The 24,062-nt window shown below is 46.1% G+C and overlaps 1 protein-coding gene across 1 annotated transcript; it reads right to left on the bottom strand.

Moving 5' to 3' along the window:
* Window positions 1-582: 582 nt before the first annotated feature.
* Window positions 583-15,391, bottom strand: disp3 (dispatched RND transporter family member 3; the record flags this gene model as incomplete). The annotated part of the gene is made up of 20 exons (XM_080852587.1): window positions 583-930; window positions 1,468-1,646; window positions 2,468-2,581; window positions 2,947-3,106; window positions 4,088-4,233; window positions 4,397-4,523; window positions 4,742-4,917; window positions 6,002-6,132; window positions 6,798-6,967; window positions 7,313-7,449; window positions 7,818-7,967; window positions 8,314-8,475; window positions 8,721-8,885; window positions 9,276-9,364; window positions 9,816-9,955; window positions 10,800-10,960; window positions 11,598-11,732; window positions 12,390-12,526; window positions 13,445-13,664; window positions 14,365-15,391. 20 exons carry the CDS (start codon window positions 15,389-15,391, stop codon window positions 583-585), a joined length of 4,074 nt encoding a protein of 1,357 aa, XP_080708713.1.
* Between the last annotated feature and the right edge of the window lie 8,671 nt (window positions 15,392-24,062).

The following is a 24,062-nucleotide window of genomic DNA, read 5'->3' as shown; positions in this document are numbered from 1 at the left end:
TTCTGCTCTGTTCATCTTCTTGGCTCAGGAACCCCTGTGCATTTCTCCTCTCTCTCTCTCTCTCTCCCTCTCTCTCTCTCTCTCTCTCTCTCTCTCTCTCTCTCTCTCTAGCTCTCTTTCCTTCTTCTCTTCTTCTCTGTCTTGTGCACCATCTCTTTCTAACTCCCTCTCTTCGCCTGTCTCTTATGTCATTCATGTGTGCTCCCTTTGTCATATCGAGGCTAGAAGAATTCACAGAATTCAAAGGGGCCGAAATACTTTCTTCTTTCACAGTCTTTTCTTCTGTCACAACTAACATTTTCTCTTACTTCAAGTTATGTACATAGAAAAAAATTGCAAAACATAGTACACATCCATGTGTCATTATTTTCTAAAGTTCATACAGTGTAAGTCCTGCTTCATAAAAACTGTTCATTAAGAACGTGTGTGTGTCTGTGTGTGTGTGTGTCTGTGTGTGTGTGTGTGTCTGTGTGTGTATGTGTGTGTGTATGTATGTGTGTATGTGTGTGCATAGACAAGGACTTACACAGCCCTGCCTCAGTGCTCTAACGCAGCACTGTGTAACATTGACATCTTTGTTGTCTACATGTTGAAGGTATACCAGGGGCCTGGAAACACCAGGCCGCTAACCCAGAGGAGGATGGCTCCCAGACCCACGGTGAGCAGCACCGCCAGGCTGGCTTTGAGCACTGCCCCAGGGGGTCTACGGAAGCCTGCGGGGCCCATGGTGGCAAGCATGGCCGTGGTGATGACCAAAGTGTACAGGATGGACACGGCTGTGTTAATGGCTACAATCTGGCCGAACTTGGCGAAAGGCACAATGACACAGAAGAAGAGAGGGACGGTGGAGATCACCGTGGTGACAGCGCTGGATACTATGGCAACGCCGACGTGATTGACGGCTTCCAGGATCCGTTGGCCAGAGGGATCCTGAGGAACAGAGGGATATGGTGCTGCATGAGCTTCAGGGGCGTGTCACATGGATTTGCAGTGGGAGACAAAGTCATTTGAAATCAGACACCAGATTGTTTGTTTGTCTTTTGGATATTAAAATAGCTTTCTCAAAGAAACTCAATATTCTCTGAGAGGGTCAGGTAATCCCTCTAGAAACTGGACATAAAATATTTATACAAAGTTGGCGTTTGGTCTCATCCCTTCATTAACAGACATAGGGTGTCAGATAAATCAGCAAACCCCAAGCCTTTTTATGTACCGAAGGTCAAAAAAGCACAGCAAAGTACGAATCTCGCTTCTTAGCCAATATCTTTTCAGTAGTAGCCTTTAAATACCTTATATTTTCTCCCTGTCTCTCCTTTTCCACAGAAGGAACCTCTCAGAAGCCATTAATAAGCCAAGCATGACATAACAAAACCTCTTTGAGACCATTAAGACCCGAGAGTTCTGTACTCACAGCCAGAATGGGTAATGGGCCAGGAAACATGAAACAAAAACACAAGGGTTCTTTACCCCACATAGAGGTGAATCGGGTGCGGCAGCAGCGACGTCCCCGGCCAAAAGATATCCCTCCACCAGGTGCAGGCAGTAGTCCACGGACGAACCCACCAGGATGGACAGCGAAATGGCCTCCACCGCGCCCATCTCCCAGCCCAGCCAGTACATGATGGCCACCACAGTGCACACCACCCCTGCAACACACACACACACACACACACACACCACACACACACACACACACACACACACACGTTCTTAATGAACTGTTTTTATGAAGCAGGACTTATAATGACACATGGATGTGTACTATGTTTTGCAAGAGTCATCGTTCACCACACACGCACACCGAAGAACAATTGGCCCTCAATCTAGAGCTCCATTTAGTCTACTGAGTGTTGCCCTTCATTTCACTGCATTCTTTTATGCAGTCGTGCACAACCGGCATGCGTTTCCCAAAGGGGTAACTGAACAACTACAATAGTTAACTGGCAGTCTATCTATCTACCACCACACTTCATATACTGTATACATGCATTACACCACCACACTTCATATATAAACACACCACCATACTCTATATATACACACACATTATACCACCACTCAGATCTGATTTCCATTGGAACTCAATTTCACCTCAATTCAGTGTTTCATTTATGTGCCAGCGGGTGCTATAGACGCCTGACAGAATCTGCAGCCAAAACAATCCAGTCCGCTGAGCCTATCGTATGGAAAGAGTGAGAAACTAAATAAGTGGGTGGTCTGTGCAGAGGAAGTTAATGACGGCACATATAAGCTGTGAGCGGAGGGGCTGACTAAGTGAGTGAGGCAATGAGAGTGTTCTCTTCTGAGCTGCGCAAGCACCCACTGAGCCTTGCATCATCCTGTTTACTCCTGCAGCATGCTTTCCCGTGCCGCTTTGAAATTTCATTTTTGTTCCAGGCTGTAACAGCAAAACAAAAAATATAAATAAACAAACAAACAAACAAACCACGGAAACTCACGACTTTACCCAGAATGCTGAGCAGGATGGGCAGCAGCAGGAGTAGGTGAGCGGTGAAGACGGAAACAGCGGCGACGCAGATCACCAGCGAGAGGAGCAGGCTGTAGAGAGCGCTCTCCACACCTGGAGCCATAGGAGACAGTGAAGAGCTGATATGAGATTAGGCATTCTCATTTCCCGACTCATTTCTCCTGGCCAAGTTGGCCAAGGGAGAGTGATTTAGAAACATCAACACTTGTCTGTTGATCAGTGAGGCGTCTTAAGGTTGTTGGCACGTTGTCAGATTTCTGTCATTTTCTAGAAGTGCTCTTGTAAGGGGATGAAGGTAGCTGTTGCTATGGTTACGGCAAGTCAGTTGATGGTTCGCTGTGTGCCGACTCCAATAAAATGAATTAAACAGTTAATGAGCCCAGACCTTGGATTAGTCTCCGGATCATTCCTAGGCTTTTCCCTTCCCCGTTGTCTGCTGGCTCTCACTGAACTCTTACCAATGATCTCCATGAAAATCTGCTTCCAGTGTTCGCAGGTCTGAAAGCCTCTCTGCAGGGAGGACGTCTGCGGGAGAGAGGCCAGCAGCTCCTGCAGAAAGCTCTCCCACTGCAGGTAGTCAGCGTGCGTCTGGAAAGATGACTTTCCTTTGTAGGTTGTCTGTGTGTGAGAGAGTGAGAGAGTGAGTGAGTGAGAAAGAGAGAGGGAGAGAAAGGGGGGGGGGGGAGAGAGAGAAAGATGAATTATTTCTGGATAATTATTAAGGCACTTAACACCAGGAGAAAGAGAAAGAGTCCTTTACAAAAAGCCCATTTATAATACATCTGATGCTTGATGCATCTGATGACCTCTCTTCTTCTGTGATCAAATGTTTGAAAAGCCTCACAAACTCTCTCATATGTCTGGGATGCTACCTCATCAGGAGTTGCATCTGTTTCCTGTCTGTGAGTCACCCTCATGATTCACGCACGAATGCGTTCACACTGCCAAAACAGTGGCATTCAGACAACTCACAGCTCTGTGGGCTACATCACAGCACAGATTCGGTGTGGTTGACACATTAAAAGAAGGTCAAAGTACCAGTTTAGGGGCAAAATATTTACACATTGTGTACTTTTCGAAACTGTGTTGTCCTGTCTATGTTCTGTGAACACCCTGAAGAAAAAGCTGCCCCACCTCCTCCCACCCTCCATAGTCATTGGACTATTCACTCTGTGCATTAATGGCAATATCACCATGGCCTTATATGACAAATAACAGGTCAGTTGAGTTTACAAAATTTGCATGCTAGACGTTCAAACAAAGCACATGGCAATGGGACATTAAACCCTCTTAAACTAATAAGGACAATCATGTTAATTTTCACAATTAAGACATTAGTTGCTGAGGCTCAAATACTAATGAAACGACTGAATGTTGCAGTGCATCCCCTGCATGCATTCACAGAGATGAACAAGGAACCATCCGGTGAAAAAATATAAATCAATTTGAAGAAGACCTGCTGTGGCTAACAAACAAGACTTACTCACTACCAATAAAAATATTGTAATACTACAATATCTAAAACATAATGAATAATGTGTTTCAAGCGTTGATTTTTAAGTGATATAAGTCTACAGTGAGCAGATATTGAACACTCACAGACTCAAAGGCCATGGAGATCCAGTGGACTCTACCCCCCTGCATCCCGATCGCACCATGGGACAGCTGCCCTGGCAGCAGGTTGGGTTCGGGCAGAGAGTGGCACTCCGGGTGCATTAGAGGGAGAATGGTAGACAGACTGTTGCCTGAAATAGAGAGTGGAGATAGAGAGAGAGACAGGTCAGGAAGTTTCATATATAATGGATTGAGCTATTTTTATGTCTGTGTGTGGGCGCATGTGTGCATAGATGTGAGAATGTATGTGTGTATCTGCCAAGCCTATTTGGCTGCCCTTCTATGGATATTTACCTGCAGGTAAGCACTGGGCCCCACCAGGTTTGACCAGCTTTGTGTTGGCACCGATGGCTTTGCAGAGTTGGCAGAGATGGCCGATCTCTTTAAAGAGGTCAAAGCTGGGATCATAGATTACACTGCCCTTTGGAGGAAAATTCCATTTCCATCTCATTAACGCCCACGCGAATTATAGCCTCGTCCTACTAAATGATTACACTGTGCTGTGTATTTATGACGCAGTAACTCACAACCTTACTTAACTGTGCAGCAGACAAGCTGTGCATTGATATAATGTGTCTTAGAATATTATTAGCGTATTATTATCATGAGTCATTCTTTACATTTCAGCAGTCTACTTACCAGATCTCCAATGACATGGTTGTCTGAGTACTGCGTACGGTTGATACCCAGTATGCCAAACACCACAAAAACCATGGCACCGGTATCCACTAGGGGGCGCACCGCTGGCTTCCCACAGACACCTCCACCGCAGGGGTTAAAGCCTGAGGTTTTGGATGTGTTTGCCGGTGTAGGCTCTAGAAGAAGATGCAAAGAAAGTCTGAATAATGAGAGCAGGGGCCTGGAGTGAGAGAAGTGGTCGTTTTCACTGAGCTGCTCCCCTTAGACAGACAGGCTTTGGGCATGGTGCCTACTTGTTAAAGTCAAGATGTACCTCAGAAACGCAGAGGGGCTTGTTTTGAACCCAGTTTCCAAAGCAACGATTTGACAAATCGGGCTTGTCAGCACTGTACTAAGCATAAACATGTCCCACCAGGCTCTCTATGACCTGTCAAGCAAAGGCCAGCATTTTAGCCCTGTACACAAAAACTGAAACACAAGCACTTTTGCCCCTCAAAAACTGTATTTATCCCTACTGCAGTACCTTCCATTATGTGATAAGAATTGATTGTAGACGGCAAGATGGAGCACTTCAACACCATTGAGGTCTATTAGACATGGATTTTAAAAAGAGATATGTTTGCACATTATCCTGGGATGTGTGAGCCACGAGTGTTCTTTTAGAAAAAGCTTTGCCTCCCCCGCCCCCACCCCGCCCCCCAACCACTTTATGGACCCCCTAGTGGTAAAACAACCCTCTGGTCTAAAAGGGTTGATGTCTGTGAGAGAAATGGTATATATGGATTGTTGGCTTTTAGAAAGCAATCACACAGTTTGCAAAAGCACCCCACACAGCCTGCTCCAACCCCCCATTACCCCCACCACTTTCAGTGGAAAGTCAGTGGAAGATGCTGGGTAGCAGTAGCAGCAGTAGCAGCAGCAGTAGCAGTAGTAGGCGTAGCAGCCATCTGATGCTGCTCAGGTCCAAACTGACCTTTCTTGGCCTTGTCTGGCAGACACAGAGAGTGGTGCCTTGGCAGCAGCCCAGCAGGTGTGGATGGCCAGGCGAGGTGTTAATGTTAGATGTGTGTCCTGTGTCTTCTCTCTCTCTTTCTCTCTCTCTCTCCCTCTTTCTTTCTTTCTGTCTCTCTCTCTCCCTCTCTCTCTCTCTCTCTCTCCCTCTTTCTCTCCCTCTTTCTCTCTCTCTCTCTCTCTCTCTCTCTCTCTCTTTATTTTTCCCTCTCTCTCTCTCTCTCTCTTTCTCTCTCTCCCCTGCCATACCTGCGCTGAGAGGGATGTAGAAACTGCCCTGGGTCGGTCCGTCTGGCCCGCTGCTTATCACACAGCCCGGTGGCTCTGCACACACTCGGCTGGGGTGGGGGCTCAGGTGGTGCTGGGCGAAATACAGCCTCCTGGATGAGAATGATACACAGTAATGGTATATAATAGAACATTTTCAATTACAATGTACAATTATGGTACACGAAAGGTTAATCATTATAAATCTTTAATTGCTCAGGCATTCTAACATCAAGCTGTATAATTGGAAGCCTTCTTCAACCATATTCAACCGCTTCTGCTACAGCTGCTACTACTGCTGCTGCTGCCTGCTCAAGAGGAAGCCCTCTTCCAATAAAGGAGATGCGATTTGAGATCAAATAACAAATGTCAGAAGTATTCAATAGAAAATAGAAATGCACAAGTATTGTTGAATCACCTAGCCCAAACATCACAAACATGTTTCTTCATTTTATATTATATATGGCATAGCCATATAGCATTGAGTTCCGAGTGGTTGTTTACTCGGGCAGAGCTCATGTTTGGTTCAGGGTTTGGTGAACCCACACAGTGGCACGTGACACATCAGCCTAAACGGAGCATCCAGGGTAAGCCATCTTTCCTGCTTCCACTCTATATAGTTCTGCAGCTCCAACCTACAGACTTCTTTCAGGGCTCTGTGAATACACTGACCTTCACTGTGCTGTTTATGATTTTTCTGCCTTTCAACATCCCTCTCCCGCTCTCTCCCTCTATTTGTCTGTCTCTCTATCCCTCTCTTTCTCTCGATCTCTCTTACCTGCTGTGTTGCTGCTCGGCAGACGCCACATAAAAGCTGAACTCTGCTCTCAAGCCGTGGTGAGGGTCACATGACTGGGATGTGATCATCCAGCGGGGGTGAGGGTGATACGTGTGTGAGACACACACTGTCAGCTTGGTGCTGTAGTTGCTATGGGGACTGCCGTATGCCTGTGAGAGTGACAGTGGACAGGTTTTATTCTCAACTAGAGTGTGCAGATGTAGGTTGCTGCTTTACTTACAACACATTGATGAAATCTTTATTGTAAAAATGTACATACATTGCAGTACAGTTCGGCACACTGTATGTTTAATATACAGTGGGTTAATGTAACCAGAAGCATACACTGAACATTTTGTACATGCTTTTTAGTAATCAGCATAAAAATAATTGCCATGTATTAATTTACGGTACATGTCATACTTTCTATCAAACTCTATTCACATAACTGACTGCTGTGGTTGAATCTAAAACACAGCCTGATGCTGCACAGGTGTGGTGAGAGTTAAGGTCACCTGGAAAGATGGCACCTCCCCATGGCCGTGTGTCAGTGCAATCCAGGGTGCCGGGACGCTGGCGTTCAGAGAGTAGCGATATTGGGTGACAGCAGATCCCATGTCCAACTTGGAAACGTAGACTGTGAGCAGTCTTCCTGCAAGACAGGCATAAAACAAAAAAAAATTGCCGAATTAAGTTGGATTGTTTACAGCATGTAATACCATGGTGATGAAAATCGAATTATCTGTTATTTTGTTCAACCTTGAAGCTCTTTCAGACATCACACTCTTCAAAACAGCAAAGCCTTAAGTAATGTAAAATTGTAAAATTGTTTAATTCCGCACTCCACATCCCATTTCCTCTGTTGTCTGAGGGGAAAGTGAGGAGTGGTCGCTCGGTCGGTATTGTTGTAAACATGTTTTGATTCCCGCAAGATAAAACGCCAACCATAAATCTTGGAAGTAGAAAAGGGTGTCTGTTAACTTCCCGTTGAATGTTTGTATTAAGAGGCAGGGTAGCTACCTGATTGAGAAGTAGGGGAGGCGGTTTTGGGTTGACCATGGAGAGCCGGATTGGACGCGGTGCGTGAGTGCTGTTGTCCCGTCGGCCCTGGCACAGCGGGCACACGGTGGGTGACGCTGTGCAGGAAATGAGGTCTCTCCATGAAGGCACCTTTAAAGCAGAACACAGAATACACCGCCATGAGCCTAATTTGCCAACAGCATGCCAGGTGCCGCACATGGCACATAAGACACAATGGGCTAGCCGTTATCAGCTGGGCAGCCTAATTATTTTTCACGGTTCTCATCAAATAAAACTACAAGACGTCAATTAAGTCTATCTTTGATAAATTCACAGTAGACTTTAGTCCATCACAGAATTACAACTAGCCTGTACAATTAAAGGGGAACACCATTAGTAGCAGAAGCACGTCCAGCTTTCTCTTTTGTAGCAGCTGATGAAGTCCAAGTCGTCCCTGTTATGTACAATATCACACTGAAGCAGCTGGGGGATTTACCTGAGCATGTGTGGCAGGAAATTCCCTGGGCACTCAGGTTGCTACGGAGATTAAGGAGCGTCTGGATGTTGGAGTCCTGGCGAAAGAGGAGGGGAGCGTGACTAGCCGGGCGTAGCAGGCAGCAACAGAAGGCAGAGGCCAGGAGAACCAGGATATAAGCACCTGTGAGAGGGAAAGATAGAAATAGGGGGTGAAAAAGTGTGAAGGGAAATTAAATGTGTGTAAAAAAAAACAGATATAACAATATAAAGAAGAAATTTAGCCTGTGTCTTAAGACTAACTAAATGTTAAAAGGAAATGACATTACTGTAGTGCAGAAAATGCTGTTTAAGAACACTCTTGCAATTCTCAAAGAAATAAAGTACAAGTACAAGTACAACCCAAGCACAGCACCATCGGGCCCTTACCGATGACCACCTTGCGATTCTCCACCACGGGCACCGCCACCCAGTGCCGCAGCACCCACTGGAGCTGGGTGCTCACCACCCCCACGCCGCCCTTCCCTGAAGGGCCCTGCGGTGGGTCCACGCTCAGTGAGAGCAGGGCTGTGTCGGACTCCACGTCACACGTGTCTGGAAGAGAGGGGGCGAGGAGGAAACAACGATCAGGGATTGTGATGCCCAGGGAAGACACTGACAGGAGCAGGGACTCTGCAGGATTAGCTTCACCTCGCAGCATGACTGGAGGGTGGATGGGAGAGGGGAAATCAAAGTGTTTGTTCAGTACTTAATGTCCCTGAGTGTGACTGAGATTGTCTCTCCCCTGGGCCAAGGCCTACGGCAGAACAAAATGGATCATAAAACAGCTCAGTTGAACCGTTGCATGAAATGTACCTCTGTCTACTTTGAAAGTGTGATAGTGGTTAATATCTTTTGCTTCACTTTTACGTTTCATCTCAGTCTATCCCCCTTTGGTTCTATTGAGTCCCGCTTAGCTCTGAGGTAATAACTTAACATTCTCACCTATCTCCATCTCCACTGACAGCAAGGCCACGTCGTCTTCATCTGAAAGGGGGCTGTGGCTCGCGGAGATACTGGAGAGGATATTCCACCTGCCAGAGCAGAATCAACCAGTTCAAATCCACCATATAGCCAGAAGTGTAGCTACGTGAAAAGGCTTTCTCTTTCTATTCCATGTCGGTCTGGACTGGCTGTATTACTTTTCAATGAGGTTCAAACCAAGATGTCAAGAACTATGAGGTGACTCATCTAACTCAGCCAGCTCTATTATTCTATGTGTGGAGGGTGACAAAATGGGAAGCAGGCCCAGAGATGGATTTTAGAGACCTGGAGAGAGTGATGAATACCCGCTCCCATGAATTTCAATGGCCAATGCTATGCTAGGGACTTCAACCCCAAACCCAGGAGTACAAAAAAACTTTTAGGTGTGAAACCTATGAAAAGCCAATTTTCCTGCTGCAAATGTCCCTTCATGTCACTAAAGTAGCTGATGCTAACTGGCTAAAGCTAACCCTAAACGCTGACCCCCTGAGCACACCATACCATTTCACACAGGCGTTACCCTGGGCAGCCCCGCACTGGCTCCAGATGCAGAGGGCAGCGGGCATGAGCATGGACACCCACACCCAGCAGCAGCTTACGATGAGGGCCATGAACAAGCCAAAGTCGTGGACTGCCGGGATCTGCACCAAACAAAGATTAGGGTCAAAGCTGGAGGCCTTAGAGATTTTGGTTACTGTACTGAACACTAAGTTCTTCTGCTAAATTTTTACATATGCTAAAAGGGGACATCATGAATAAACATGGTATCTGGCAAAGCTCCATGCTGCACTGCTACTCCTGAATATAAATAGGTGCCAAAAGTTTGAAGGAAGTGTCACCCAGAGTTTAGACTGTTCTACAATTCTATCGTTGTACGTCAGCACCTCACTGTGTGAACCAAAAATACATTGTCACTGCTGAGATGATGCTCCATTTCAGTGAACGGATAGCTCCCAATGATGATTTGGGAATGCCAATGAGAACAAGCACTGCACCGTCTGCAATAATGGTATGTAGCAGGTGATGCCAGAGTGATCTCAGACATTAAGAGAAGTCTCTTTTAAAGAGTTCTCTTCTTTGTCACCAAGGCTCTATTTAGAACTTGTTCATCTTAGAACCTGAGTGGCTGAAAGCTGCTAAGCAGACAGCTCAATGGGTGTTGGCATAGAACTCTTTTTCTGAGGGTTTTACGAGGAAACCTGGAAATGTTCTGTAAAAGGGGGGAAAAAAAGCACAACCCATGCTGGACACTCGCACAGAGCAGATGACGTGCTGAATCAAAATTGTCAGTGAACACTTCATTTGAGAATTCAAGGAGTAGACCATATTGGAGCGTAGACCCTTTCACATTTTACTACATTCGTTGTGTGACAAATAAAACACTTGAATCTTGAAGCAGTCAGATTTCGATCTAAACAAATGTAGATGTAGAGCAGTACTAAATGCAAATCTCTGGCATGGTAAAAGCCGGTGTGGCGTGAGCACCTGGGAGAAGGTGTTGGCGGCGTAGGCGGCAGCCGTGGTGAAGGAGGTGAGGAAGGTGGCCCGCCCAGCCGTCTTGAGCGTGTAGACTGCACGCTGCTCGGGCTTCCACAGGTGAGATGCCTGGCGGAAGGTGCTTATGAACACAAACACGTCATCCACCCCTGAACCCCAAAACACACACACACACACACACACACACACACACACAGAATATGTATTCATTTAAATGAATTCCTTTAGCGGATTCTTTCACCCCAAAGCAACGGGCAGTAGCCGACTGTTATGCATTGCATTAGTATGTGTGTTTCCTGGGTTTTTTCGAACCTATGACCTGTGACCTTAATGTTGTAAGGCAGAGATTTTAAGGTAGAGGAGTAAAGGGTGAGAAGAGAGTGAAGCAAGCAAGCAGAAAGAATGAAAGAGAGCAAGCAGAGAGATCAGAAGAACAAGCAAAGGACTCTTCCAAACACACACGTAAGGAGCTGCAGAGTCAGCCGAACATTAGTGGATAATTAAAAAGATGAGCAGAGTGTAGCTAATGGAGTAGATGAGAGTAGAATACTGTGGCAACAAAACTTGTGATCAGACAGAAACACTGCAGAAGAAACTCATTACCAATACTTCAATGAGGGAACATTCATAGCTCACAGCTACTTTGTGAGGAGCGTACACACACAGAGCTCATTTGTGAGGTTTCCAAGCTCCTGAGTTATTGATTATGCATTAAATGAATTAACTCCAAGGCCATTCTACTGTAATGAAGAGAAATGGTTTGGGGAAGTGGCTGATAAGACTCACCAATCCCAATGATAACGAAAGCCGCCACTCCATTAAGGATGCCCAGATATCGCACTCCAAACACCACATGATAGAGGAATAGGGCCATGAGGCAGCTTAGACCAATGCTGGCTAGGCCAAAGAATGTCAGAAACACTTCAGGAGAAGGAGACAGACACAGACAGACAGACACACACACACACACACACACACACACAGACACACACACACACACACAGTGGGAGAGAGACAGAGGGTGATGAGGTTTCATTGGAAATAGTTGATATGGCATGATCTATAAAACCTTTTAAAATATTACCTTGTAATATTTCAGACTTTAAAAATTACAGTACAGAGACAAACTACTAAATGCTGCTGAGAGTTATATAGGACAAGGCCTGTGCAGTGTCTGATTCGTAGTCTAGCTGTGCTCGCGCTCGTGCCAGCGCGAAGGCAATATGAAAGTCAGCAGAGGAAGAGATGAAAGTGCAGGTCGGGCAATCCAGTTGGAGATATTGGATTTTGGTTGAGTGGAATTTCTGTCGAGTGCCCCCCGGTCAGTAATGGTCTTTAAATCACGCTAGGTCTGAATGAGATACGTGAAGTGTTGATTGCAGTCCTGTGACTAAAGCGCTGGCGTACAGCCTCGACCCGAACGCTAACCCAGGAGTTTCTCCGTGCTCACTTTCATCAGCGATCTTGTGATAAAACAGGTTGAGTTTAAAATCGGACTGAAACAGTTATTGATTATGTCATCCCTTTTAATAGGCGAAGTATTCTGCAGACGCCAGCGGCCTGGGAGTGAGGGGGTACCTGAGAAGGATGTGAGGATGTAAACCAAGACCGAGATGCAGGCGCCACTGAAGACGGCAAGCAGCATGTCACTGTGAAAGGTGCGCCTAACTTCGTCATCAAATAGCTCTGTGCCACCATATAGAATTTTCACCTGGCTGAGATTGACAGATAATGAGGAAAGAGAGAAAGAAGAGGACAGATTTAAAGGGCAATACAAATAAAAAGATAACAAACAAGAAAGACAGAAAGTGAAGTGATTGATAGGGCAATGGAGATCGAATAGAGGACAGAGGGAACGAAAGAAAGAAAGATTGGCAGGGCAATATTTAGTGAGAGGACAGACAAGGGCAATCATCCTGAGTGAAGTTTAGTAGCAGAAACAGACTCAAACAGAAAGACCAAGGAGACCACTGTTGGAGGATGACCACTGTGGTGTTTTAATAGGATTATCTTAATTAGATTGGAAACCCAGCTGAACTCATTTCAGAGGAATAATTATTTGACCAGTATGCAAACCTAATTAAATATCAGAATGGTGATTTTCTTTATCGCCACACATCTGATACTCTAATGCTATTCAGGACACTCAATTATTTTTTAGGAAACTTGATCAAGCAGTCCATTTCCACAAACCTAATGACTATAACACACTTTTCCATGAACGTTGATGGGTTATCTCTACCAGAGAAGAACTATCTACAGATGCTGAGATATAAAACTGGAAAATGTATTTTAAAAATGAAAACATTCCACAGGCATATTTAGCCTATGACTGGGGTGAGCTTGAAGCTAGAAGCGTACTTTTTTGAAATAAATATACCAAGACAAGATCAGTTTCATGACCTTACTTTCATGTTGCAATGCACTAGCACTATGACTATAACTATGAATTTAAGATACATACAGTAAGAAGACAGTGGCTGTTAACTGCACATCACTCTTTCACTCATTTCATTGCCACTTGGTCACTTGGTTATACAACTCTAGTGTGATAAACCAGCTAACGAATAAACCTGAAAATGCTATATACCATAAAAGATGCCCTTCAATGCGGAAAAAAAAATATGTTTAACCTGGTGGATTGCTGAGCCAGGATGTTGGCATACTGCACCACAAAGTCCCTAAAGCGGCGCTTCTGCTCCTGGGGTCTGTCCTGAAGCGAGTAGAAGGAGGGTAGAGGGGCGCCGAAGTGGATCTCACTGCGGAGCAGAGAGGAGCAGAGGTCGTCGGGGGTCAAGTTCTCATCCACGTACCAGTAGAACTGTGGGTGAGTGATTGCTAAACTCAAGGCACCTGGGAACAGAGTACATTGGAGGAATTCACGACAGTATCTATATTTGGGCTTTTTTTCTCCAGTTTTTCCAGCCACAGCCAGACCATGGGTTGCGTCTCGAAATAGTCTCTTGTAATTAAACGAAACATTTTAATTTATTTATGAATCTAAAGCGCAACTGGAATATGACTGCAGGGATGGCTTGACGTAAATGATATTTATACACTCAAATATGCATTGGATTAGCTTTGATTCTGGAATGAGAAATTTAATTGGCAATTCCCCCAGATCTGTGGACTCGTCCTTATCTTGGATCGATCTGTAACTGCTACTCATTTTCTTTTCCATGTGTACAGTGAGCTTTGATGGTGCAAGCAAGTGATGTGAAACGGCTGGAGGAAACGTATGTGTCTGAGGGAATCTTTAAATTACGGATTGGTGCTTAGCTGTCAGAAGCAACTAAATAACAGCCCAAAAAATAGTATCTGGGCCTGAACCCAATCAATCACAGAGACAGATGAATATACACCCAGCCAAGCTACAGTTGGGAGTTGTGTTCTGGAGATGTAACCTGCTCTGACTTCCTGGCTGATGGCATCAGTTACACTTTTGTACATCATCACCTGATTTAGCTAATCAAAGGGATTATAGTTACCCTGACCAAAGTGCATTTGGAACAGGACTAGGTAGAAGAGTTTCACTTTATGGTGGCAGACACACCTTTGATGTCAGCTAGGTCGGGGCCCATTCCGTCAAAGTAGATCTTGCCGGCACGTTCGCTGGGGAAGAGGTAGGAGAGGAGGGAGCTGGGCGGTGAGCAGAAGGAGGGCCCCAGGGGTAGGTCCCTCAGGAGCTCCACAGGCTTCCAGCAGAACTGCTGAAACTGCGGGTGCTCCACGAGCAGACGCTCCACGCGGTGGATGGTGCGGAGACGCTCCGGGGTGAAGATGTTGCTGTTCTCACCGCCCTGGGCCACGAACACCAGCTCCACCCTCCACAGGGCCTGGCTCTGCAGGTAGGAGTAGGTGGTACCCGCTGACCTGGCCTTCCTGACCAGTGCCTTCCCTCCTCCCTCCCTGCCCTCCTTAACAACCAAGGAGCTGGGGTTGTTGGATACTCCCAGGCTGGTTTTGTTATCATATAATCTTTCTTGGTCCTCCAGGGCTCCAGCAGTTTTTCTTCCGGTGTCCGTCTTTGTGATGTCTTCACCCCTTTGTGAGTTGTTCACAGTGGCCTCTTTGCTTGCCTGAGAGCTCTCTGTCTCATTCCGCAGTGCCCCTGAAGCCTTTTTCCCGCCAGCCGCTCCACCACCCTGCATGTTAAGTTTGGCCAGCAGGAGATCGCGGAGGATGTCTGAGTCATAGTCCTCTGTATTGCGCCTGTGTCTGTCCCAGGACCCGAGCTGGGTCTTGATGGCGATGGCGAGCGAGTCAAAATGCTGAGCGGAGGAGTGGCTCCGCACCTCAAAGGCACTGTATGACAGGTCAATGTCAAGCGGAGGGTAACGCAGGAACATCCACGCCGAGAGGGCGAAGGGGAGCAGGAACCCTAGCCCTAACAACACCCCGCTCGCCCAGGGAGTGGTGTACACCCAGCCCACCACCCGCCACAGTCCTCGCAGTCCGTCACGTCCTTGGTCGGATAGGATGTCCACCTCTTCATCCTCCTCGTCTTCCTCGTCCTGCATCCCGTCCTCGCCGAAGTCCCCCGTCGTCTCAAGCGACAAGGGATCGTCCTCCGCCTCCATAACGGCCCTGCCACACACAACTGCACACACACACAAAAACACACACACACACACACACACACACACACCCACAACCGCACACAGAGGCATTTAAATCACCACTCGCCATGCGTGGACGCTGCGCCCCGGACCTCTCAAGCACTGCCATAAAGCAGGATTGATTTACGGAGCAGTCATTAGTGAAAGACGAGTTATTCTCCAAAATGCTTGCTCCTGCCAGCAAGGACAAGGCTGTTAAATGGGTCTTTCAATAAACAAAGGACCAACCCTCTTACAATTCTGTGTGTGCAGAGAGCAGACAGGAGTGAGGAGATGGGGGGGTGGGGGGTGGGGGTGGGAAGGAGATACAGGACAAAGACAAGGCTCCTTCTGCTCTGTTTGAGTGTAAAGATGCTGAATATAGCACCGAGGGGTTTCAGCTGTAGGTGCTTGGGGACTGGAGGGTGTCTGTGTGTGCGTGTGTGTGTGTGTGTGTGTGTGTGTGTGTGTGTGTGTGTGTGTGTGTGTGTGTGTGTGCGTGTGTGCACAGGGCAGAGTCTGTAATGTATTCCCCTTATTCACTCCATGTAGACAGATTTTCCCCATGTCAGTCCTGTGTATGTGTGTGTGTGTTTGTGTGTGTGTCAGGTATAGTCAGGTTTGCTGAGAGGTGAGAAAAAATGAATGTAATCAATAGATACGAGAAATTATTACACACTGTGTTTGGAAATTGACCATATGCTCAAACCGGGAGTGGGAATACCTACAAATACCTAGCTCTGTGCCATAGCAGAAACTTTAGTTTGAAAGTCAAAAGGCATATTGACTTTAGGAGGAAAACAGTGTTGCGACGCAAGACAGATAAATCCCCATGTGTCCCTCGTCCTCCTCTGTGGACACTGAATATTCTACTGCCTAGATTAGAAGGCCCTCTCTGAGTGGATCGATGGATGCTTGGTGTTTGGTGAAGGCACTCTTTGCAGCAGGGCTAATAATTAGTATTCCGGTTAAGGCCTTGAGGCGAGAACAAAGTTGCCAGTCTGTGAAAACTTCCATACATCACTACAACATTGAACTACATAGCTTGTGTCCTGGCACAAAAGGTTACGGTCAAGTATGCTTTAAAACAAAAATGCAATTAATCGTAAAATGAATAAAGCTGCGCGTTTGAGTGGCTTGCTCTCAGCCGGGTGATGGCAGAACGACATTGCTGAGGTCGTGGCAGGCAGGAGTGGCGTGGCGTGGCTGCCCGTTACTTGGTCTACTGAGAGAGCAGCCCAACATCTGCTGGTGCCGTCTAGCATCTGGCTACCAGGGTCCCAGCGTGGCACCAGAGGACAAATCCATTAGACGATTTTGGCTCGTCTTTGAGGAGCGCCGGGAGAAAGTGAGAGGTGCGGACTCGGCGCTCTCCATCTAAACGCTAATGAGGCAATCCACGCAGACACCAGCGTAGCGGCGCTATGCTATTCATTCTCAAGTGGTGGCTCATCAGGCTGTGACTGTGCTGTAGCTCAGCCTGTCAGAGAGTGGTTTTTCAAGCCATTTTTTTACAACCTTTGTAAATGTGCTAAAACTTACAATTACAACAAAATGTTGAAAAGAACTAAAGCAATTACACAAATGACTATGCTCTTTCATGACATTTAAATTCACATTTTGCTGGCTTTATTGTGACATATTCTGTCTTTTTAATGGCCATTATGTAGATTATAGTCATGGTTGCATTGAAGCTCTTGTAAAGGTAAAGAAGCTTTCAATGTTGTTGGATATAGTCAACAAGTTTTGGCACGTCGCAGGAGATGCACCCTGCTGGCCTCACATGCCTCCCGCTATTCATCACTGTGTGTTATGCAGACTCAGTGCTTAGCGCAGCAGTGCGGCGTGTTGGGGTGATAATGGCCGTTTGGACAGGCGATCGAGTACACGGGACACGGTGTCTGAACGAGCGCAGAGATGCCGCCTGCACTATCAGGCAAATTACAGCTATGGATCTGCCAAGGGAGCGCAATCTACCAGGAAACATAAAGCACCTGGGAGGGTGTGTGTGTGTGTGTGTGGGTGGGAAGGATTTGTGACTTTCATAGGGAATATAATAAGGACATTAATTATGAGCGCGAGCAGGCGATGTCAGTGCTGAGAGAGGCAAGCGCATGCATGAAGGACCATGCTGCTTACAGTGGGAAAAATCCATCTGGCACAGCAACATCTCAACTACGCTTCTCTCTCTGTCTCTCTTTTTTCTCTTTCTCTTGGTCTCTCTCACTCTTTCTCTCTCTCTCTCTCTTTGTCTCTTTCTCCCTGTGCCCTCAGTGAGCATGAAAGCAGGAGTGTTCATTAAATCCACCAGGGGAAGTGAAACAGGAGGGAACTGGCTTCCCAGCTGTTTTAGGAGGGAGTCTCCTCTCCTCAAAAGAGCTGCTCTTTGCCCTGTTTCAATTATTGCTACGTCAAATCTGCTAAGGGGGTGATTACCTAGCATGAAAAAGGTGAAGAGAGAGAGAGAGAGAGAGAGAGAGAGAGAGGGAGAGAGTGAGAGTGAGAGTGAGAGTGAGAGAGAGTGATAGAGTGAGAGAGAGAGAGAGAGAAAGAGAGAGAGAGAGAGAGAGAGAGAGAGAGAGAGAGAGCGAGCAGAAGGAGAATACAGATCTTGCAAACTAAGGACATTTACTTTAACCATTGAAGTGGTTGCGTTTACACAGTCATATTATTTTTTGTTTCGACATTCAAGAGTCCATGTACGGAGGCAAATGAATGGCGGGCATTAAACAGGAACTTTCCCTGTGGCTGGACTCCACATATTTTATATGTTCAGTCAATATGGCCGACTCCCAAAGGATAAGGGAATTGGATTCAATAAGGGTATGGATATCCAGTATTTATGGCGCACAGACTTGAGTTACGTGGTTCTCAGCTCAAGTTCAACAATGCCATAAAAAACCAAGTGTAATTGATGCACTGCCTTCTCTCTTGCCTTTGGAGAAGATGTTTGAAAAGATGTGGACCTTTGAATGGCAATTAGGCAGTTGAACAAATCTGGCAGTCTGCGCTGTTCTGTTGGCTGCGCCTGTGGCCCCTGTGAAGCTGGTGTGGGTCTCCTTACATACAGTATTAGATACATACTCATAGTGTCTCTCTCTCACTCCACTTTTCTCTCTCTCTCTACCTGTCTAACTCTCTCTCTCTTCCCTTCTCACTACTCGCTCTGTACTCACAGCACACACACACACACTCACTCACAGCACACACTCACACGTGCGTGCACCCCCCCCCCACACACAAACACACACACATGCACACACAGACAGACCGACAGACTTGCAAACTATGAAGACGCACTGACATAGAATTAATTTTGACGCAGCAAACATCTGTCCATTGTCTCGTTGTCCTTAAAGTATGTGTGATTTTCAAGTGGCTTAATGTATGCTGATTCACGGCCAATTGGAATCCTATATCCTCCAGATAAAGTGAGCCCTCATTCTGAATTCTGATCAGCAGAATATAGACAGGGCTGGAAAACAGAACCTGGAGCAGGCAAGTGTTATCCAGCTGCTGCAAAGCCTCTATACTCAGGGGCTGTGAGGCTTGAAATGTGCATTATGTCTTATACCTACGGAGGATTCCCTCCTCATTTGTTTCAGGGTTTGGATTTTATTCCAAGCTATGGCTGGGGACAGGCCTGGGCTGTCTGGTGGGGACTTTTATATTGAGAAAATTGTCTACACTGTGAATGAAATGAAATGGAGTGAAGTGAAGTGCGTACGTGCGTGCTTGCGTGTGTGTGATTGCATGTGTGTGATCGCATGTGTGTGTGTGTGTGTTTGTGTTTGTGTGTGTGTGTGTGTGTTTGTGTTTGTGTGTGTGTGTGTGTGTGTGTTTGTGCGAACTCAATTCAAATGTGATGGAACTGCTCTTCTCTATTGTAGAGCAGTAGGCCCATTGCTTTGGCACTGCTGTGGCGGGGCCCCTCGTTTGTCTTGTTTACCACTAATTCATTTTCCATGTTGCATCAGTTCTACACAGATTTTACTCATGCCAAAGATGACAACACCAATTTCCATCCAAGCCTGCGGTCTGTGGCAGTCAATGCACTTCTGAATTCAACACAGAGGACATGCATTGTCTGAGCCACATCCCCGATGACCACATTCCTGCTTCCTGATGGAGAAAAGAAAAATCCTTGCTTTTCTTTGGTGTCTCAATCTGTTTAAGTAACGGAAAATAACGCAGGCGGAAACAAGCATATTATTGTTTGTCTTCTTGTGGCTTCTGCAGATGAATATAAATAATTACCTGGAGCCATAGAAATGTTGTGTGGACGGGTGTGAAACCCGATGCAAGGCAAGCGTTAGGAGCACGTATGCGTAAACTGATATTAATCACATCACGCTTTCAATAGGAGCCGCGTAAACCCTCATCAGCTATGGGCTGTGAGAGACCTTCAGCAGCTTATCTGAGATTGCTTTCCCGTATTTGCATGTGTGAACAGATAGCATTAATAAATCACCGCCATTTACTTTTGATTTCAACTGTACACAGGATTTACATATTTATCCCTAAGCACAAAAGTCAGTATGAGTCCCTGTCGGCTGATTGGCTGTGAGTGCAGGGCTGATTTGTTTGCTTAACTGTGATGAAACCACGCACAGAGGAGAGAGTGATCTCCACTGCAGCTTGAACATCACAGAGTCCAGGCCTCATCAGATAGCGGGATAATGACAAGTATTGGATTTATCTGGTGTAAATTACAGCAGCAATCAAATGATCCAAATAGTGCAAATCATAACACATTTTGTTTTGCTGAGCGGTCGTACAGAAAAGTAAAGTAATGAATCTAATGAAAACGGCATTAACTCCAGGTTGATTGCATATTTAGGTTGTAATTTGATATTTAGAGTTTTAATTACTAATTCAGTTACGCATCCCCTTGCCATTACCATAGCAGTTCAGTGTGCGTCATGCTTTATATTAAATTGTGTTTTTCTCTCCAATGTGCCTGTAGCCGGATACATAACCTTCTCTTCAGACAGCAGCTAAAAATAGACCCCCCACCCTCCACAACACTCCTGCCTCTCTTCTCTTCATCCTCTCTGCACCTCCACCTCATCCCCTCATCCAGTATGGATACCCCCCCCCCCACAAACACAAACACACACTCACACAGATACACACACACCCACATACACACGCACACTCACACGCACTCTCACGTGCGCACACACACACACACATCAAACACATGCACACACACACACACACACACACACATACACACACACACACACCCACACAAACACATCAAACACATGCGCACACACAGAAACACACACACACACACACATACACACACTCGCATGCACACACACTCAAACACAGATACACACACACAAACACGCACGCACACACAAACACATGCACACACACAGATACACACACACATGCACACACACACACCTTTTCCTGCTTCCCGCAGATTTCAATTTGATGTACATTCACTAGACACACACCATCATTTGAGGGTGCATTAATCTCAATCGTGCTCCCCGGGAAGGCATAGTTTATGCATGAGCAAGCGCCACAGGCAACACTCTCTGTGTGTGTCACATTCCTCCACCCTCCTTCAACTTTCCTCCTGTGGGTTTGTAGGGCTGTCCAACTTTATGCTTTAGGAAAATCACAGTGACACACTCCATTTCACATGCTGTCACTCAAAATTGGACAATTTTCCCCACATGCTGGCAGGATTCCCTGGCACGAGTACACGGCGTCCACTGAGAGACAGCTGCCACATTAAGGCTCACAATGGGGAATATACACGTGTGTGTTTGTTTCTCTGTGTGTGTGAGTGCGTACGTATGTATGTATGTTTGGGTGAGTGTATGTATGATTTTTTTTGTTTGCCTGTGTGTGTGTGTGTGTGTGTGTGTGTGTGTGTACATAAGTGTGTATGGTTGTAAGTTTGTGTGAGTGTATGTATGCATGTTTTTGTGCATGTGTTTCTTTTGTGTGGGTGTTTGTTTTTGTGTTTGTGTGAGTGTTTGTTTGTGCGTATGTGTGCGTATGTGTGTGTGTGCACGCATGCGTCTGTGTGTGTGTGTGTGTGTGTGTGTGTGTTTCTGTGTGTGATTTTGTGTGTGATTGCGTTGCCGTGTTTGTTTCCTGCTTGCCAGATAGGCACTCCAGGTCCATGTGGCCTTCGGAAGCACATTGATCTAAGTAACCTGGAGCCTGATGGCAAGCTCTCCTGTATAGATTCCACCACTGGAGAGCCCGAGCCTCGGAGACCGCTCCTCAGGGGCGTCTATGACGGATTTTGTCCTTCTGCCGTGTCTTACAGTACAGCCCACATGTTTTAAGAAGAGGGGCTTTTGGATGGGAGCTCTGCTTGCTGCCACCAGCTGCTTTTGTCTTAATAAATTAAAGCAATTTCTCACTGGATAGACAAAAAAAAAACCTTAACCAGAAAATGAAGAGAAAAACACATTTCACATTCCCAGATATGGTTTGGATTGTGTGGATTTTACTGTTTGTCATTGTTTTTCATTATTAATGAATAACAAGTTGCCTATAAAGAAAAGTGTCATAGGAAAGAAAAAACAATGAGAAATGTGATTGAATTAGGTCTTACCAGCGTGTGGAGAAGTTGATAGAGTGCTGAGTGGTCCCCTCGTCTTTGTGTTTTGTTCCTCTTGTGATGAATTTGAAAATACCAAACCTTCTTTAACACTCTTTGTTGCTTTCACATTTTTTTAATTTTTTTTTTAGTGCAGCTATTTCTGGAAATGAAATATAAACACTTAATATTCGTGGTTCGTAGCAACTGAGGCTTCACTCTCTTGTCTTAACACTTTGGGTCATTTCCTCCCCTGTCTCTTTTCTCTTCTTGCCTTTACTTTCCCCTTCTAAAGTAATTCCATGTGTTTTTTCCCCCTTTTTTCGCTTAATCTCTGAGTCATCTATGTGTGGTTGTCGTGGCGACAGAAGCAGCCAGCATGCGCGTGCTGGTGTGAGTTCTCACATTCGTTCGGCAGCTCTGCTCCGCTCTCCTCTCTTTCCTCATGCCTTTGTTCATACTCCCATCCAGACGGGTCCAACCTCCGCTGACTGGAGGGGGTAGGGGGCCCCTGGGCACCTAACCACCCAGGACGGGCTCAGGTGGATGGGGGGAGGCAGCCAGGGAGCCAGGCTAGGGGATCGAAGGCTCCTGGGGGATAAGGACGGTTTTCATAACCTTCTGAATGATCAACAGCTAGCAATTTGTTGACTCGGTTGACAGATAGCTGGGCTCCCCCCCTTCTCGTTGTAGAGCGTGAGGATGGTATAGTCTTGAAAGCTGTGTGTGTGTGTGTGTGTGTGTGTGTGTGTGTGTGTGTGTATGCGAGGGAGAGACAGAGAGATGGATGGAGAGAGAGGGAAATAGATAGGGGCACAAAGCAAGAGAGTAGGAGAGAGATTGGGGAGAAGCAGCATTTGTGATCATAATAATAAACTATGAATGCAGGTGTTCATGCTGCTGTCTTTTCATAATGGGTCTGCATCACAAAATAATCTTTTCCTCTGAACATTGTCCCTTCGTGGCAGTAGGACATAGACTAAAAAACACACAAACACAGATACACACACACATCATGCTTCTGTATTTGTCTCTGGCAGGTTAGAGGGAAGACTGATGAAGAGGTGTATGTCACAGCCAGGTCTTTATACATTCAGTGGCGATGCCAGGGCGAATTAGTGCCTGGATTTCAAGGGTGAAGGTTATTTATTATGCCACGGTGGGGCTTAAGAGATTTATTTAACTGTTATACCCCAGCTATAATTGAACTGTCTATATTCAAGTCAAACACGGCCAATTTGCCAAGGATCGCATGACCGCTTCGCTCCCTCCCCTCTGACACACACATAATCACACACACAGAGGCGCACACAAACACTGCGCTCAACACACACACTCACACACAATGCACTCAACACACATACACACAGTCATGGTGTGGAATGTAGGTTTTTCAGTGAGAAATGGAATGTACACTAGGTATCTAGTGATTTCGGTGAATTACGGGGGCGAATCGGACAACGTGACACACACCCAGTCTCTGGCCTCTCCACTATATCTCAGTGACACTGACAAGCCCCATTTAAGACCAAACAAATGAAACAGTGCCTAATGGCGATAAATAATACAACTTCAGACCGAGGGAAGTAAAAAAGCACCACTATGGTCAACCACTAGATTATTTATAAATGTGTTAAAGAGGAAAGATTGTGAAGCATATTATTAAATCTTTATAACCACACTTACTAATTGCTGCTAGATCTCATCACAGTGAGAACTGTGCTGTCAAGGAGAGGCGACAAGGTGCTCATCACATTAACACATCATACATGCATGGTAGACTGTTTATTAGTGACTTGTTGTTGTGCCATGCGAGCTCTGCTGGGCTATGACGCAGTTACAGTGCAGGTGGGTACATTGTTCCTGTTATCCTGCGATCCTGTGCCACGCACACTGACCACTGCCATACTGTGCCGTGCCTACCTCTGCATAATCACGCTGCAAACAGGGAACTGGGAATTGTCACACCACAAAAGCCGGAAAACTGAGCAGAATGGTGTTGAGTATTTATTCGTATAATTCATTTGTATTGATTTCACTCCACAGTTGAAGTAGGAAGTAGCAGTGTACGACCTG

This window comes from Sprattus sprattus (genome assembly GCF_963457725.1).
Source record: "Sprattus sprattus genome assembly, chromosome: 15".
NCBI lineage: Eukaryota > Metazoa > Chordata > Actinopteri > Clupeiformes > Clupeidae > Sprattus > Sprattus sprattus.
The sequence above is the reverse complement of the archived record's forward strand: the minus strand, read 5'-3'. Positions and strand labels throughout refer to the sequence as shown.